The 18,187-nt window shown below is 50.6% G+C and overlaps 2 protein-coding genes across 4 annotated transcripts; both read left to right on the top strand.

Annotated features, from left to right (window-relative positions):
• The first annotated feature begins 815 nt into the window (after positions 1–815).
• Positions 816–13,363, top strand: stim2b (stromal interaction molecule 2b). Of its 3 annotated transcripts, XM_061274516.1 has the most exons (12): positions 4,086–4,539; positions 4,649–4,772; positions 6,874–7,004; positions 9,956–10,067; positions 10,168–10,279; positions 10,462–10,577; positions 10,672–10,849; positions 10,931–11,108; positions 11,182–11,343; positions 11,417–11,517; positions 11,596–11,834; positions 11,917–13,363. In XM_061274516.1, the coding sequence occupies exons 3-12, from the start codon at positions 6,885–6,887 to the stop codon at positions 12,588–12,590; spliced, it is 1,992 nt and encodes a 663-aa protein (XP_061130500.1). In that variant the 5' UTR covers positions 4,086–4,539; positions 4,649–4,772; positions 6,874–6,884; the 3' UTR covers positions 12,591–13,363. The 3 variants fall into 3 exon arrangements, with proteins under 3 accessions (XP_061130480.1, XP_061130500.1, XP_061130489.1); XM_061274496.1 differs by lacking the exons at positions 4,086–4,539; positions 4,649–4,772 and adding an exon at positions 816–1,604; XM_061274505.1 differs by having other exon boundaries at positions 4,086–4,772.
• Positions 13,364–15,114: 1,751 nt separating this feature from the next.
• On the top strand, positions 15,115–17,473 carry LOC133157341 (uncharacterized). The gene is made up of 6 exons (XM_061283844.1): positions 15,115–15,160; positions 15,588–15,857; positions 16,138–16,389; positions 16,730–16,963; positions 17,026–17,310; positions 17,382–17,473. The coding sequence occupies exons 1-6, from the start codon at positions 15,115–15,117 to the stop codon at positions 17,471–17,473; spliced, it is 1,179 nt and encodes a 392-aa protein (XP_061139828.1).
• Positions 17,474–18,187: the final 714 nt, after the last annotated feature.

The following is an 18,187-nucleotide window of genomic DNA, read 5'->3' on the forward strand; positions in this document are numbered from 1 at the left end:
TAAAAGGTCAGGGGAAGGGCTTCTTACTGTTTATAAAAGGGAGACATTTGACATTATCAGGCAAACCCCAATCACTCTGTTTTTATTGTTGCATCTCTCTTCAGTCCAACTGTGTGAACGTTCCTTATTACAAATCCGATTTTTCAACCAGTTTAAGCTGACCAAGCCTTGCCACAAAGCTCAGTCCTCTACCTCCTCTTTGTTCACTATCGGCATGCGCCTCTTGTATAATTATGGACCTATTTTTGTGAGATTCTCGGTTTGATGTGAACTACAAAAAAAAAATTAAAGGAAAAGCGCATTAAATATTTGAACATTTTAGGCAGTAGTACTTGCAACAGTGACACTAGGCTAAAACAAGAAAACAGCACCATCTGCTGGATGTAAACTAAAATGCACGTCATTGGGCATGGGCGCGACAGATATTCACGCCATATATCCCGGTTCCACATATTCATTCTCTAATGTGCTGTGTTCCAAGAAACGTCACATAACAATAACTGCATTTGTTTCATAACTTTTTCATACATTTCGTTGTACATGTGACAATGACAAAGATCTTATTCTCGTTTCTGTCTATTTTGCGCCGTCGTCGCCGTGGAAGTACAAGCTCCGCCTCCGCCATCCTCGTGACAGCCAATCGCGACATGCCATGTCGGGACGCTGCAGCCAATCGGAAGATGAGGAAACGATTCTGACAGACCAGCCTTTTTTTTTATTTTTTTTATTTATTTTTTTAAACCTCCAGAGCAGCTGAGCCAAATGCGGGCCGGGCAGTGACGCAGCTTCCAGACTGGCAATGACACACGCATGTACACGCGTACACGCACACGCGCTCTACTGTATTACCGCTCCCCTATTCCCCGCCCCCTATTTCCAATTTGCATAACGACTTCCGCCCCTAATCGACGCGCGCACCCTCCCCAAACCCGTGCGCGTTCACCGGCGAGCTAGCGGCGATGGCATGCAGATCCCCACGCCGCACCGGACCTCTCGAAGCGGACCCACGGAACAAATAACGCGCCGGGGGCATCAACCATGTGCTTCCTTGGGAACCGGAGGAGGAAATGCTTTTTTTCTGTCTATTTTTTCAAATAGGCAGCTTTGTGGTAAAGCGAGAAGGCGGATCGGGACCGACGTGTTTATACGTGGAAGTAGGGCACTACTTGGCAACAACTCGCGGAGGCTGGCGTGGGAATTTTACTCGCGATTCCACAGATCGAACGTTTATTTTTTTTTGAAGGGGCCCGGTTTGAACGTTTGGGATTCCTGAACGTAAGCGCCCCCCCCCTCCACCCCCTGCCGCGCACGATCAGATGCGTGATTTAGTTGACAGCTGATATCATGGGGGAGCCTGCAGCCCCTCTCAAAGTACCTGTGGAGGCCATTAGTTTCACCAAACCTCAATGAGCGCTGCATTTTCCTGCGAATATCTCCCAAACTACTCAATTGGCCCATGATCCCCACGCCTTAGCCCATTGCCGGATCTTCTCCCACCCACACGTCCACGATGTGCATCATCCCCGCGGTGCTGATCGTGTTGCTGCGTGGACTCGTCATCTCTGCGGTACTAGGCTCCAATTCGGCGGATACTGGAAATGAAGGTAAGCATACACTTCCCGCAGCCACGGTACACGCATTTTTTTGAAATCGGGGGGGTACTGCAAGTCTTCTCATGTAAACAATCTGATGAGAACTTTCTGGATTTGGGTTAAACATCTCAAGTATGGACCAGGAGACATGTTGGCACGTCGTCAAGCAGCTATGATCTATGACAGCTGGCAACCGGCCGCCTGAACTCGCCGGCAGCCAATAACACTCTTACCGACGTTCGGGACACACGTGAAGGAATTTGGGGTCACCGCGTCGCGTTGTGGTCCTTTTGTAAAGCTTGCAGCACGTCGGGAAAATCCCCCAGAACGTTTTGAAAGGACGAAAGAACCCCTGGGCGTGACGCAAATGGTGGCAGGTCCGGCTTCCTGGTAACTCCACCTGACATTTAAAATGCTAATGTGGAAATGTTTTCTTTTTTTTCTTTTCTCTCTCTCTCTCTCAAAAATGTTTACACCGCAGGCTGTTGGCGCACAGCACACAATCCGTTTTGGACGTCTAACATTGACAAGAGGTGGAAGATACCTGGGAACCAGCGAAACTGGTTCCTTGGGTTTTCTCGAATGTTCGGTGTTCAGCATATTCCCTTTGGGTTTTCATCATCTTTTTTTTTTTTTTTTTGTAAACAAAGATTCTCGATTTTGTGGCAAGACCAATTACATGTGTATTTAATTGAACCACATAACTGTATTAGGGAGTTCTTCTGCTATAGCTTAATGCTAACACTTAGGCGTGCTACTGCAATTTTAGCGTCAATGTTGCAATAATTTGAAACCATTAAACAACTTGTATTTGAACAGAACGCGAGACATTCCGTAGAGGTACGGAGTTGCCATCGTTGAGTAAACACTTTTGGACGGGCAGATACGTTTGAACGTACTCGCAAGTATGTTCCAACATACTTGGAGCTAGATGCTACAAACGTAGCATTTTCCCCATAATGCTTAACTTGGGCATGCACGACGAGTAAGACAGCTTTTAAGTATCTTGTCTACATGATAGCAATTTGCTAAAAATGTAAGGAAGTCAAATTGTTTATTGGTAATTTTATGGTTTTAAGTATAATTGATTGTTTCAAAAAGGCGTATATATATACACCGTAATTTTCGGACTATAAGTCGCAGTTTTTTTCATAGTTTGGGCGGGGGGCGACTTATACTCAGGAGCGACTTATATACATATATATGTTTTTTTTCACTTTTTTGGGCATTTTATGGCTGGAGCGACTTATACTCCGCTGCGACTTATACTCCGAAAATTACGGTATATATATATATAAAAAAATAAAGTAGAGAATCAAGCCTTGTGCAACTTCTGGTTTCTATTCCGTCATGTACACTGCTTTTTTTTTTTTTTTTTTTTTTTTTTTTGACGCATTTCAGCGTCAAGCAGCTCCAAAGCCAGTCATGTGTCAACACGAGGCCGATTGTCCGATGGCCGTCTCACTTATTATTCTCCGTATTAGTGTTCTCCTACTGTAGCGTGTTCCAATATGTTTTCTAACGGCCCGTTGTGAAAGTCAGCCTCGTTCTGCCGCCACCTTGCCCATTGGGGCGTGCGTGGAGGTGGACAGCTGCTGCATCCCCCCCGTCCGTCTCGGGCCCTTGGTCTTTAGGCTTGTTATGCAACCTAATGAGGCCCGGGAGCAGAGCCCTCTGAGAGTATTTATAAAGTTACCGCTGAGGTTTCCATGCTTGTTTTCCACCAGGCGGCTGACTTAATACTTCTTTCCCAGGTGCTAATTTTCTTCTTCCAAGGTTGCAGGTGGTCGTAGGAAGTCCCAGTGCGCACTAACCGCCGGACCTTCAAGCATTGGACTCTGCCGTGTCCCCCAACACAGTAGCGTCTGTTGTGAGCCACACATAAAAAGGTGTTTATCCCCTGCTTGGCACCGCGCTGCATTTAGCTGCCCGGGCCCTCGGCGGCTGGCGGAAGTGACCTCCACCGGCGGCCGTATTTCAAGACATCAAAGTTTGAATGTCGTTTCTTGGGTCGGTCGGCCCTGACTCGTGTGCGCCATTGCTGAGGCTTGTCACCCGCTTGACACGGGAAGCGTCCAAAGCGGCGCCCTTGGCGGACACCCGAGACGGTCGCCGTGGCCCATCTCTTGTAGAGAGAAACTTCCGGCCCCGCGCCAGCCGGTTTCAGTCACCTCGCGTCTTTCGCTGGGAGGTGTGGATTTCTCGGGCATGCGCTTCGCCGCTGTTAACGTGCTGACTCGTGTACGCTAGCAATGAGCAGGTTAACAAGCGCAGACCCCAGAAGGGAAAGCCGACCTGCTCCTGGAACGCCGTCTTTGGGGATTGAACTCAAACTAGATGCGCTAACCACGGTGGTTAGCATGGGAATGCTAACTGCGGGCACATTGTGGCATCCTAGCAATGCGATCCAACTGGATCTGAGTGACGCTTCTCTCGCGTGACGTGTGACTTGCTTTGTATGTCAGCGCTTCCTGGTCGCCAAGCATTGTAAGTTCTTTTTTCCGGGAGTGCCCGGGTCTGGTTGTCCTTTTTGTCCACGACAGCCCGGATCGTGGACGCGGCAAATCTCGTGTTCACGGGCTGTTTTTCCAAAGCTCCCCGCAGAATCCGGCCCGCAAAGAGCATCTCCTTTTCTGGAAGTTTTTGGCCGGGACCTGACGCTCGAGTGCAACTTCCAGCCTTTTTGACTAAGATAGGATTAGTGATGATTTAACGAGGCTTTCAGGCACCCTGGTTGTTTTCGATGGACCAATCGGAAAGGGGGACAGAGGGCTGTTATTGCTTGAACTGTAGCCAGAACTGAAAGCGATGTCACGTTAAATTTCCGAGGAGAAAAAAAATACACTGCGACGCTTAAACAAAACAAAAAAAAAAACAGCATCTAGCAGGAAGGCCGACAGCGTAACTCTTTGCTGTTTTTTGAAGCACGTTTGTGACAGCCGGCCAAGTAAATGAGCGCTTACTACATGTGCACGTGCGGGGAGACCTCTGCCATTGTTGCTGACAAACGGGAGCCCGCTTTGCTAAAAATAACTCTGTGCTTTCCAATTTTGCAGTCTTTCGGGACCGGCTGTTTTGATTTTGCCACCTCCTCTCCCGGTCACCGCCAGTGACTTCCTGTCACGTAGTTGCTCACGACCATCCCTCAGCACGCGATCAAACGAGACGACAACTGAGAAGGCTCGTGCTCGCGTTGTTGCCATTTTCACAGACTTAAAAACCTGTCACTGTAAATGAGGCTTTTTAAAAATATCTCAGGATTGTCTTTCTTCTTAAACTTCAGAAGGTATCTTAGGAAGAGTTTGGTGAACAGGCAGAACAGAATTAGGCCAACAGTAAAAAAAAGCTGGTGACAATTGACAAAACAGAAGATGAAAAAAGAAAAATCCCCAAGACATCCATTTTTCTTTTACAATTGAAGACAATTCCCGTTTTTTTTTTCTTCTTCAAAAATAGCACAGACTTCCTGTACACAGTAGCTCATCCCACCATCACGTTGACATTTTGATCAACCATTCCTGCGTGCCCCGTATAAGGCGACTCTGCAGCCGTGCTTACCCTTAACCTTTTCATACCATCGTGCATGTGTGAGCCGTCACTTGGAAATGGCTCGTTGCGGACAAAGAAACTCACTATCAGGGTGCTATCGTCATAAAATTCACAGCCGATTTTCACGGATGAACAGGCGCAGCGTTACAAATTCATTTTTCATACTTGTCCACTTTAAACAACTTTGAAGTTGAGTCGAGTTGCCTGTCTGATAGCATTCAAGCTACCGTTTTTTTCCATGTATAATGCGCAAAATCTAACTAATTTATTGTCCTAAAATCTGGGGTGCGCATTATACATGGGTACCAAAAAAAAAAAGAAAATTTGTTTTTTTTATCCGGATATGATACGGAGGCCGCCATTACAGATGCGCTTTCTTCTCTGCTATTCACTTCAAACACGCTCCATACGAACACAATGCTCTCGTGTTGAGGCAGAGTTGAGGACTGCCGTTTTTGTGGTCTCTGGTTTTGTTTACATTTTTAGCGACACCACGTGGGAAGAAAAAATACAACTGCAACGGTGCAAAAACCTCAACGCGTAGCAAACTACCGTAATTTTCGGACTATAAGTCGCGTTTTTTTTCATAGTTTGGGTGGGGGGGCGACTTATACTCAGGAGCGACTTATATACATATACCGTTTTTTTCCATGTATAATGCGCAAAATTTAACTAATTTATTGTCCTAAAATCTGGGGTGCGCATTATACATGGGTACAAAAAAAAATATATATATATATAAATCCGGATATCATGCGGAGGCCGCCATTACAGATGCGCTTTCTTTCTTCTCTGGTGTTCACTTCAAACATGCTCCATACGAACACAATGCTCTCGTATCAGACGCTTGCTCGATCACCTGCTCGTTTGCTGTCACAATGTACCCTACACAAATCCGAAACATTTCTCCGCTATCGAGTTTGCTAGCGCATGCGCAGTGATACTGACCGGCAGAATAACATCCGGTTGTTCCCAAAGATGATCTTTTTTCTGAAATCATTTTACCTTTACGGACTTAAGTAGGAGTCAAAATTTGGGTGCGTATTATACATGGGTACAGGCTTTTTTCCAGCATCGACATGCCATTTTTAGGGTGCGTATTATACATGGGGGCGCATTATACATGGAAAAAAACGGTAATTTGACTTCAAGTCCTGACAAACTGAAACTGGAACTAAACAAGGACCGCTTGAAGCTGAGAGCCTGTCTGGCCAGTAAAGTAAAGAAAGCATGACACATGATTCAAGTCCAATATGCAATATCACATGAAATCTTTGTGTGACAGCCCCCGTAGCATTTTGTCATTAATGGGAGCCGCCACCGTTTTTTTGATAACAGCCGTTTTCGCCCCGCCGGCGACTTGCAATGCCACCCTGGTCCAAACTCATTGTCCAGTCAAACATCTCCTCTTGCTTGACTCAAATTGACACGAGTTTTTTAGATTATTGCAAACACACAACGGCATCAAAAAAAGTTGAGCAATTTTCTAATTTCTTTTCAAAGTGAGCTTTCAAAAAAAAAAAAAAAATCATTGCAATATCTCATTGGAAGACTATTTTCACTTTTGGTAATTTAACAAGAAACATTGAGTTGACACACGAGTTGCCTTTGCGGGCCACATAAAATGACACAGCGGGCCAGATCCGGTCCCCAGGCCTTTAGTGGACATTTCTGCTCCGGGCGGCTGAGCTGACCCACGTGTGTGTGTGTGTGTGTGTGTGTGTCCATCTAGACCCGTGCCTCATGGTCATGCCGCCGTGTGTGAGCGATGCGGATCGCTTCAGCCTGGTGGCCTTGCGACACATCCACAAAGAGCTTGACGACGACAACGACGGCGGCATCGAAGTGAACGAGAGCGTAGAGGTGAGGTTTGCAAACGTATCTTTTTTTTTTTTGTGTGTGCATCTGAGACGTCGGGTCATTTGGTTGAAAGCAATGAGTTTGTCTGGAGTTGACTTCGAACTAGTCACCTCGAAATCTCTGCTCGCTTTCTTTGGGCATCCGCTTGTGCTGACACCCGAGAGCTCGCTGACCCAGCGTGACCTCGCCGATTACCGAGTCAGTGTCCTTCTGTTTTGCGTCTTTGTTCTGACAAGGCCTCGCTCGTGACAGGACTGACATAGAAATGAAACACCAAACGGGAACAGAACCTGATGCAAATAGCAATAGATTAAAAAAAAAAAAAAGAATACCGTATTTTCCGTACTATTAGGCACACCTAAAAACCTAAAATTTTCTCAAAAGCCGACAGTGCGCCTTATAGTCCGGTGCGCCTTATATATGGACCAAATTCCTAAATTGAAACTGGCCCGAAGCATTGTGTCATGAAATCAATCATAAGTGGCCCGCTGAAGACTATGAATCATGAATCAAAAAGACTATGGGTCATTATTTTGTGATTATAAAGTCATTTGTTGCATCTGAAGTTGAAATATAAAAGATAAAGTGGAGAATGATTTGATTTGGATTAAAAATCTGACATGATGCATTAATGGTGCGCCTTATAGTCCGGTGCGCCTTATCTAAGGACAACGTTTTAAAATGGGCCATTCATTGAAGGTGCGCCTTATAGTCCGGTGCGCCTTATAGTCCGGAAAATACGGTACCCAAACTTCAAGCCCCAAACTCACAGCTATCTGCTAGCTTTCTCTAGGAGCTAGCTGTAGCTAGCCGCTCACTATTATCATTGGCGTGCGGGTCAATCACCGCATCATCTTTCCAAGTTTGTGACTCCTCGAAAAGTGCGTAATGTCGTGGCGGATTTTAGTTTTTTCATGTCAGGTGTTTGCAAGAACTGTTCAAAGGAGGTCTTGCGCTTTCGGAATTGACGCCACAGCTTGTTTGAAGTTTCAACTTGCAGGTTCCCCACAGCGCCTTGCTTGAAGGCATCCGTGATCGACCATCGTTTTAAAAATCCCCCAGAACTCCCTTAGGAAGGAAGAGCTCGAGTGACTCGTGTCCCCTGACAGCAGCTCCGAAGGACAAAAGCTTCTGGATGCAGCGACTGTATCGGGGCCATTCTGGGGAAGGACTTTGTAGGCGGAGTCGAGTTTCTTCTCAAGATGTCTGCCATTCCCAGCGCCACTGCTTGACACCCTACACCCTCCAACCAAGATTCCACTGGCGCTGACTGCCTTTGGTTCTCATCCCAAAGCCCAAAAGTTGAGAGGCTAATGAAAGCATTTGTCATTGCTGTCATGGAACATCCATCAACTCGACGTCCACTTTTCCATCCCCTGCGTTTCAAGCATTTCGGATCGTCCACGTGAGGACGTGTCGCAAAGAGTCCGAGACGGGCTCACGCTAGAGCTGGGACCGCCAAGATGTTCCAGGTGACCCCATTACTGACCATCTCCACATCTGGTGTGGCGTTCAACGACTTGATAGGAATTTAGCATTGTGGTCATTTTATAAAACGAGGTGATCCTCGTCGTGCTTTTTTCCCATCATGGCTGCATGCATTTTCGGACCTCCAAAGAAAACTCCCCAAAGAGCCATTTCATCACGCTGAAGCTTTGATCAAACTCTTCTACCCGCCCGCCCGCCTGTCTCGTCCACCTGAAGCAACACCAACATCAGCCTATTGATGATTATTTATAGTCTCGGAACCGTTTCGTCGTGAAATGTAGCGATGAGTCGAGCATCCTGTCGCTCCACTGTAGCCCCTCCCCGTGTTCTTCTCACGATATCTTTGTTTACCGTTCGGTTCTTCTTTTCTGGCAATGAGTGAGGTTGCCTGAAGTCATTTGCATCGTCCAAATATGCTTTTGGAGCACAACTGAGGGATGGGAACTCCCCGAACCTGAAACTGGATGGGAAATTGAAATCACAAATGGCAAACATTGGAGGGAGGGAGCCATCAACAGAACCACCTTTGCTCTGAGTTTGGGTATTGACGATAATTATACTGAGGTTGAAATGTGAGCGTGCTCTACTGGTCAACCTTTCCTCATCAAAATGGTACAATTAAGGGCAAAAGGTACGCTGGCATTTCTTTTGTTGGGGCTAAGACTTCTCCGCAGGACCGTGAAGTTCAAAAGAAGGACTCTTGGGAACTCAGGCAGGTGGAAGCGGAACCCTTGCTGCCTTTTCTAGGTCCATAAAAGGAAGGGAGGGAGGGAGGGAGGAAGGAAGGAAGGAAGGAAGGAAGGAAGGAAGGAAGGAAGGGGAGAGGGGGAGAGGGAGGGAGAGGGAGGGGGAGGGAGAGGGAGAGGGAGAGAGAAGGAGAGGGAGGGAGAGAGTGAGGGAGAGGGAGGGAGTGAGGGAGAGGGAGAGGGAGGGAGGGAGGGAGAAGGAGAGAGAGGGAGAGAGAGGGAGAGGGAGGGAGGGAGGGAGGGAGGGAGAAGGAGAGAGAGGGAGAGAGAGGGGGAGGGAGGGAGCGAGAGAGGGAGAGAGACCGAGGGAGAGAGAGCGAGGGAGAGAGAGAGAGAGAGAGAGGGAGAGGGAGGGAGGGAGGGAGGGAGAGAGAGAGGGAGGGAGAGTGAGAGTGAAACAGAGGGAGCCAGGGAGGGAGAGGGGGAGAGGGCGAGAGAGAGAGCGAGGGACAGAGAGAGAGAGGGAGAGAGAGAGAGGGAGAGAGAGAGAGAGGGAGAGAGAGAGAGAGAGAGGGAGAGAGAGAGGGAGGGAGAGTGAGAGTGAAAGAGAGGGAGCCAGGGAGGGAGAGAGGCAGAGGGGGAGAGGGAGAGAGAGATAGCGAGGGACAGAGAGAGAGAGAGAGGGAGAGAGAGAGAGAGAGAGAAGTGAGCCGTAAATACATCAACATGTCAAGATGCTCATACACATCTGATCTCTATACACATCTGATCTCTCCTTAGTTCATAAGGGAAGACATGAAGCAGCATCAGACCAACAAGCACAGCAACTTGCATCGCGAGGACCAGCACATCACCGTGGAGGAGCTGTGGAAGGGCTGGAAGACCTGTGAAGGCAAATACACGCCACACTTTGCATAACGACACCCGGAAAAGAGAGCAAACACATTTGCCGGACCTGGTCAGATAATTGTACGACTTTTTGTGTCTGTCAGTCCACAACTGGACGGTAGAAGACACGGTACGGTGGTTGAAGGAGTCGGTGGAGCTGCCTCAGTACGAAAAGAACTTCCGGGACTTCCGTGTGACCGGCAACACATTGCCGCGGTGAGTTTTTGAGCTTGAGCTGTTTGTCGTGAACAAATCTATTCGTCTTACAATGCTGCCCTCTGGTGGCTGCCCGGAGCGGGTGCAGCGCGGGTAACATGGGGGAAGAGCGGGGTGGTCTCAAGGAGCGCCTGCGGTCTTGGATCCTCAAAGATGTCCATCTATCTGTCTTTGCGTTGCAGAATCGCCGCCAATGAGCCGTCGTTCCTGTCCGTACACCTCAAGGTGTCCGACCAGCGCCACAAACAAAAACTCAACCTCAAGGCGCTGGACGCGGTTCTTTTCGGCCCCCCGCTGCGTAAGTCTCGCCTTGCCTCGACTTGATCGCCCAGCTGCCCGCACGCTGCTTCAAATGGCACCGCTGCTCCCCCCCCACCCCCTTCCCCCCTCAGGTCCACAACACAACTGGGTGAAAGACTTTGTCCTCATGATCTCCATCGTGATCGGCGTGGGCGGCTGCTGGTTTGCCTACGTGCAGAATAAGTCCAGCAAGGTGCACATCTGGCAGATGATGAAGGATCTGGAGAGCCTGCAAAAGGCAGAGCAAAGCCTCCTCGATCTGCAGAGTCGGTCAGCCAGAGAAATACAATCGAATCGTTGGCCGGCTGTAAAAGGCGAGCAAATCTTCCAAACGGGCTTCCTTCCTTTCAGTTTGCAAAAGGCTCAGGAAGAGAACCGAACGGTGATTGTGGAGAAGCAGAATCTTGAGCAGAAGATGAGGGACGAGATCACCGGAGCCAAGAAGGAGGCCCACAGACTCAGGGACCTGCGGGAGGGTGCCGAATGCGAGCTTAGCCGCCTCAAATACGCCGAGGAGGAGCTCGTGCAGGTGAAGCACGCTCGCTCGTTCGCACTCACGTAAACCCCTAAAGCGCCCCCCCCCCCCTCTCCGCCCCGCGTAGGTCCGAAAGGCCCTCAAGCGAGCCGAGAAGGAGATGCACTCCGAGCGCTCGCTGCCGGAAGCTCTGCAGACGTGGCTGCAGCTCACGCACGAAGTGGAGGTTCAGTACTACAACATCAAGAAACAGAGCGCCGAGTTACAACTCTGCGTCGCCAAGGACGAGGTGAGCGTCCGTCGCCGGGCCGGCGCGCCGCCGCGCCGCCACGCTTTTCTTTCCATCCCCTTTTGGCTTCCAGGCAGAGAAAATCAAAAAGAAAAGAAGTTCTGTGTTTGGAACGCTTCACGTGGCGCACAGCTCGTCCCTGGATGAGGTGGACCACAAGATACTGGAGGCCAAGTAAGGTTTGGCGTGGGGTGGGGATGGGGGGTGGTCTTTTTAGTGCGTCCCACTCAAGCCGCTTTTGCCCTTCTCCAGGAAATCCTTGTCGGAGGTGACGGCGTGCCTGAGGGAGCGCCTGCACCGCTGGCAGCAGATCGAGAGGCTCTGCGGCTTCCCCGTGGTCAACAACTCGGGGCTGCCCAGTCTGACGGCCAGCCTGTACTCGGACCACAGTTGGGTGGTGATGCCGCGCGTCTCCGTCCCGCCGTACCCCATAGCCGGCGGCGTGGACGACCTGGACGAAGACACGCCTCCCATCGTCCCGCAATTCACCGGTGAGCTATTGACGAGGACACAGTGTCTTTGATCAAACGTGACAGACAAGGTCCTTTTGGATCTTTCTTTGTTCCTCCGAAGCCACCTTGATGCGGCCGGCGTTGACGCGCAACAGCGGCGGCGCGTGCCGCTCCCGCCGCAGCCTGGCGAGCTCCCCGCCGCCGCCGCCCTCCGTCTTGTCGGCCGATCCCGACCTGCTGTCCGTGGCCGGCTCGTCGCTCTCCTACGCCCTCGAGGCGGACGACGAATACGTCACGTTCAGCTCGGACAGCCCCGAGACAGACGCTCCAAACTCGTCGATGGGCCGCAAGCCGCCGCACTTTGTCAGCCTGGAGAAGCCGTGGCGCAGGATTTCTCGCGAGGAATTGCTGCTCTTCAACCAGAGTCACGAGTCGCCGGCGTCCGCCGGCAGCAACGGCGGAGACTCCACCCCGCCTCCTCTGCCCCCCACCCCCGCCCCCACCCCGTCGGGCCCGCCGTCCACCTCGCCGTCGCCGGACCTCACCCGCGCGGCGCCCGGGGAGGGCGGGCACAACGGCGTCCTGGAGAAGTCGTACAGCTTCAGCACGTTGCCCGCCGGCACGCCGGCCTCGGTGGGCCGCTACCCGTCGCTCACCTCTCTGGACTCGGAGGGCCGCAGCGTGGGGCGGGAACGCAAGCTCCTGAGCGCCTCCTCCCAGGACTCCAGTGACAACGGAGAGAGAATCAAGCGCTCCTCCTCCAAAATCAAAAGCTTATTCAAGAAGAAGAAATAACACGTCGGGACGTGAGTGTTAGCTAACGCTTCAGCAACCGCCGAATGGTCGTTGCCTTGGCGGGGCCGCGAGTGAAAGAAAACACGCAATGACCTTTGACAAAAAGTTTTTTTCCCAAAACTACTCCAGCACTTGATTTGTTGTTACCTAGCGTGGTGGGGAGGTGAAGAGGTCACGCTAAAAAGCTCTTTGCACTACTCGCTGACGTTTGGGAAGAGACTCGATTATTTTATTTATGAGGCGGAGAGGGGGCGGGGCGGGGCGGTCACCTGACGCCTGACATTGTTTTGGATTTGTTTGGGCGGGAAGTCGCCCCCCCCATCCGTTCCACGACTTGATTCCCTTCCCTTGCGTAGGCATTCTTCATTTTCAGGGCTCCCAAGTGTGCGTCTGTATCAGACACCTTCATTTGCTTCCTCAAAAAGAAATGGAAAGGAACAAAAAAAGCAAGGTCATCGACCGGCGACGTCCGACCAGGACTCTATCGGGACCCCCTGGTGTGTTGATGTCAAACGTTTCCACCTCACGCTGTGGCTTCTGTCTCGTCACTTTGGTCTCACGTGGCGGCGGGCTGGGCGATGCTGTTCACGAATCAATTGTCGACTAAACAGCACGCACTCAAGTCCGAACTGTAAGTTTGGCCGAACTGTCAATGACACACACTTAATTGTGTTTTTCAGAACATTGTGAGTGTGCATATTTGTATACTGTAGAAGAGTTCATAATAAAATGATAAATGAATCAAATAAATTGATCACAAAACAAACAAAAAACGGCGTGGGTAGTTCATAGAATAGATATCCGATTTAATCGGTCGGCGAGGCTCTTTGGAAAACTCAGTCACAGCCGCAAGACGGCAGAAGTACGGCGGAGAATTTGGAAGTGGAGAGAAGGATCAGGACGTGAGAAAAAGGAAAACGTTAGAAGGATTAGGACGTGAGAAAAAGGAAAACGTTGAGTCGACAACAGATTGAATGAAGATACAGCTATTGACGGCTCGCCTGGTGATGATTTCCAGTGCGCTTATGTCGGTTGTGAGGAACCTTGAGCTGGACCAGCGGTCTGTTCAACATCCCAAAATGATAATAATAATAATAATAAATTATATTTATAACACGCTGTATATTCGGAGGAATCTCAAAGTGCTACATGGCAGATAAAAAAAAACATGAAAACAAAACAAGGACAAGTATAAAACAACTGGACGACAACCAGTAATTACGGAAATGCTAAGGTTAAGAGGTGAGTTAAGTCCACTTTTGAAAGAGTCAGTGGATCGGGGTGGTCGTGGAGGGAGTTCCACAGCGTAGGGGCTGTACGGCAGAAGGCCCGGTGGCCCATGGTGCGCAGCTTGGTTTTCGGAACGTGGAGAAGGTGTGAAAATGTTGCAAGTGTGCGTCAAACTGGTCGCCATCTATCAGCGGCCGAGAGAGACAGAGAGAGAGAGGCAGCCGTCCGTCACTTGAGTGCAATTGCAAGACGGTGGCGGCTTCCAAAGTTCTGATGTACGTGAAGAACTAAAGCGAGCAAATTGTGTGCGTGTGTCACGATCCCGGCGGACGCATTCTTCAATGACTCCTGGGGCAACCATAAGATTTGCAATCCATCCCTTTGGCAGCAGCAGTCATGAAGATGATGCAACATTGGCCTCGCAGGTGGGGGAGCCGTTCAGCTTTGCCTTTGACCTCTGATGCAAAGTGGCGGCGGGGGCGGCAGTGCTGGCCCGATCGCCGAGTGCCACTCGAGCCGTTTGAAGGCTTTGACTTCTGACGACGAAGCCGGAGAGAAAAGGACGTTCCGTCCTTAGGGTTGCCATTCCAGACGTTTCCATTGCAAACGGCTTCAAAGTGGCTTGATTCCAATGACATCATACCTCGGCCATGAAACAGAAAGGATTGTGTGGCAAAATCAAAGCAATCCACATATTTGTTTGTTTGTCTGTTTCTTTGAAATAGCGAGGTGATGTTACGCAACCGCTGGACGAAGGATAACAGTCAACTCAAGCATGATTATTATTTTTTTTCAGATGGATGGGAAGTTAGGATGGCTACTTGATTGCGATCATCTTAGCGTGTTTTTTTCCCGATCGATGGGAAGACGCGACGGCTACTTGACCGCGATCATTTGAGCGAGCGCGTTTTGCACGTTGGCTTGATTGACTCGTTTGCCTGTTTGTCTTGAACTCTTGAACTATTTCACTCATGACGGGAGTAACAAAGTTGCTCGGTCGTCTCGCAACAACTTGGCGGCAGGCGCTTTGACATCAAACGAAGCACGCGTGGGCTGTGCGTGGCAAAGCGCCGTGACGTCACGCAACTCGCGGGTAGTAGAAAGCGCTCGCGTCCGACACTTCATTCGCTTGTCGAGTCGGAGCAGCCAGCCAGCTCGTCAGTCAGCCCGCCAGTCAGCCAGCCAGCTCGCCAGTCAGTCAGCCCGCCAGTCAGCCAGCCAGCCAGTCAGCCCGCCAGCCAGCCAGCCCGCCCGCCGTCAAGCCATCGGCCACCAGCCAGCCAGCGACGTCAGCATGAATCTCGTGAGAATCATCTTGCTCTTGTGCGCCCACACGGCAGGTAGGACAACACCTTTTTACACTTTGCAGTCCGATCGATGTCAGTTGAATGAAGTTGGAGCGTGGCACACGGTGAAGCCATTCAATTGATTGTCATGGCGAGTTGGTCCAAAGCGATGTTGATTTGAAAAAGGCCCCTGCAATGTTTTGCTTTTCCTTCCTTTTGCCAATTGCATTTGGATGGATGGATTTGGATCCGTCATATTGTTTTGATACTTTGGGCCAGCTCTAATCTCCTCGTACGTATATGTATCAGGACAACGAAAGGCATTCTGAGGGCAAAATGGCTCGGCACAAGAAAGCTCGATGCTCCAATCTATCTCGGGCCTTGAAGTAGCTTTGCGTCTGTACAATGGTTGCTGGGTGTCCTTTGAGTACACAGTGCGAGTAAGAGCATGCGCACGCGCTGGCCACCTCTGCTTTTCCAGATCTGGTGGCACCTGTATGCAACGGCGTGAAGGATCAGGTGGTGTTCTGCAAAGATGGCAACAGCCTCAAAATAGATCCCCCCCCCCCCGCTCCTGACTACAAGTGGCAATATGGAACACCCGACAGAGCGCTCCCAGGGGAACTGAAGGCAGACCCAACCACAAATGTAGTGACGGGCCCCCTGGAAGCAAAGCACACCGGCTTGTACTTGGCCATCAAAACTGATGATACATCACAGACGGACAAGTTCACCGTCATTGTGGATGCGGGTAAGTCGCACGACTATCGTCCGGGATGGCTGCTTTTGGTGGAAAAACACCAGCGCTCGCTCGCTCGTTCGCTCGCTCGCGTGCAGCTCCAATTCAGCAAGATGGGCCTGAGGAGACGTGATGGATTCTTGGAAAAGCCTCATTTGATTTTGCCCGCAAATTGAAAAGCGAGCGAGTCGCTTGACGAGTCCATCTGCGCGTATGCGTACTTTGGGATTTGACCGCCTGCGCTCGGATACTGGGGTGAATAACTCCAGACAACTGTTTTGGGCTTTTTCAGTCGAGTGCACCAAAGAGACGCCGTGCCAGGTCGGGACGGGTAGCTCCATCAAATTGAACGCCGACATTGAAGATGCCGAATGGAAGTTAGGCAACGACAAACTCAATGACCCTGCTAATAATGAACCACCCAAGTTCACCGACAAGAAGAAAGCGTTGGGCCTCTTCGACGTGAAAGCAGATCAGAGCGGGACGTACAAGGCCACGAAGGCAGGAGAGAGTGCAACGTTTCCAGTCACCGTCAGCGCTAAAAGTAAGTTTGGCGCCGCGGCTCTCACGCTCCTTTGACTCGACGCAAAGTGTCGATGGAGGTAGCCGCTCAAGCAATTGCGTGACTACGACGACGGGATTATTGCGGCAGGCGGCGCGTGTTGAAAAAGAAGAGCTGCCGCCGCCGCCGCCGCCGTTTTGTTCTCCGTTCAAACTAAGTGTTGAAATGGACTTGATCAATGCACTTTTTCACCCCTTCAACTGGCATTTTTTGGAAGGGCCACCCTCCCCGACGACTACGTTGGTTGTAATTGAGAAAGTGCAACCGATTTGCAAATGCCTGCCCTTGAAATTGACTCTCGTTTGTTTCCTCTTCCCAACAGCTCCCGTCTCCGGTGTCACAGTCAAGGAGGGAGAGGGTTGCGATGCGAAATTAGAGTGCCAGTTCACCGGTGATGCCAAAGACATCAAATGGACCAAGGACAATGAGGCCGTGACTCCTGACGGGAAAACGTTGACCGTCAAGACGGGGGACTCCGGTAAGTATGCCTGCAAGGTCCTGGGCTTCCACGGTGGTGCTCCGGTGACGAGCCCCACCTTTCCCTACGCCTACGCAGGTGAGTAAGGAAAGCACCATCCCAGAAAAATTGCAAAGCGCGACTTCCCCTGTTTTTGACAGTTTCCACGGTCAGCATCCAACGGAGCGGCCGTGTCCTCACGTGTGTCGCCGACGGTGCCGTCAAAACCTTTGAGTGGCTGACGTTCGGAAACGTGCCTGTCACAGCAAGCGACGGCAAAGTGGGCAGTGACCCGTCCAAGTTCACTTTGGACGCCAAGGCCATAGGCCAGTTCATTTGCAAGGTCACCGCCTGCGATAACAAGAACATCAACTCCCCGCCCTTCAACGTCAGCGGAGGCAAGGGCCCCACCGGTAGCCCCGGCACGGACCAGGACAACGATCCGAGTGAGTACTTGCATGTCAGCAGGATCAAGCCCCGCCCGCCCAGCCGCCAATGTTTGCCATCTTTGCTCTAGAACCAACCGCAGCCACCCAGGGCCCGTCCTGCTCTGTCGCTCTGTTGGTGATAAGCGTCCTCATTGAGCTCTACGTGGTGATGATGATGTAGACCGAGGCCAGCCGGCCGGCTGGCGGGTGAGTGGCCCTTTTCCTTCCGTCCACCGTGGCTGCGCTGCCTTGCCCAACCGGCGGCTGTCTGTCTGCTTTTCCTCAGACGAGAGATCCTGGAGGAGAGCGGCCATTTTTCTTTTTTCATTCATTCAGCAATAAAAATAATTCAGCATCAAGAAGAAAAAAAAAGCACGAAACACAGAAAGCAGCGGGAAGGCGGCGGCGGCGGCGTTGACGGCGGCACGAGACCCTCGCTCGTACATCTGGGGCGAGGGTCACGCCTGAGCGGTTGGCCTTGTTTGCAGCAGGGGAAGAGCCGAGAGTGAAGCGGGAAAGCTTTTTTTTGCTCTTAATTCAATTTTCTTCTACTTATTCCATTCATTATGATTTACAATGGATGATGTCACTCACCTTTAGCATTGGGGAGGGAGGTTGGCAAACGCTCTGCTCCGTCCGGAAGGTGGTCAACGCAATTGGGTGAGTGAATTGCATGGTGCAACTTTTTTTTGGTCTTTGACTTATGCATGCTTACTACTCAAGTTATTATCATGAGGGATTATGTCGCTCAATGTAATTTATTATGTGATTTACAATGGATGATGTCACTCAACTTATCATTGGGGAGGGTGGTTGGCAAATGTTTTGTTTGGACGCGCTGGAAGGAGGTCAACGTGATTGGGTGGGTGAATTGGATGATGATTTGATGGTGCAA

The sequence above is a fragment of the Syngnathus typhle genome, linkage group LG1 (genome assembly GCF_033458585.1).
Source record: "Syngnathus typhle isolate RoL2023-S1 ecotype Sweden linkage group LG1, RoL_Styp_1.0, whole genome shotgun sequence".
In the NCBI taxonomy this organism is placed as follows: Eukaryota; Metazoa; Chordata; class Actinopteri; order Syngnathiformes; family Syngnathidae; genus Syngnathus; species Syngnathus typhle.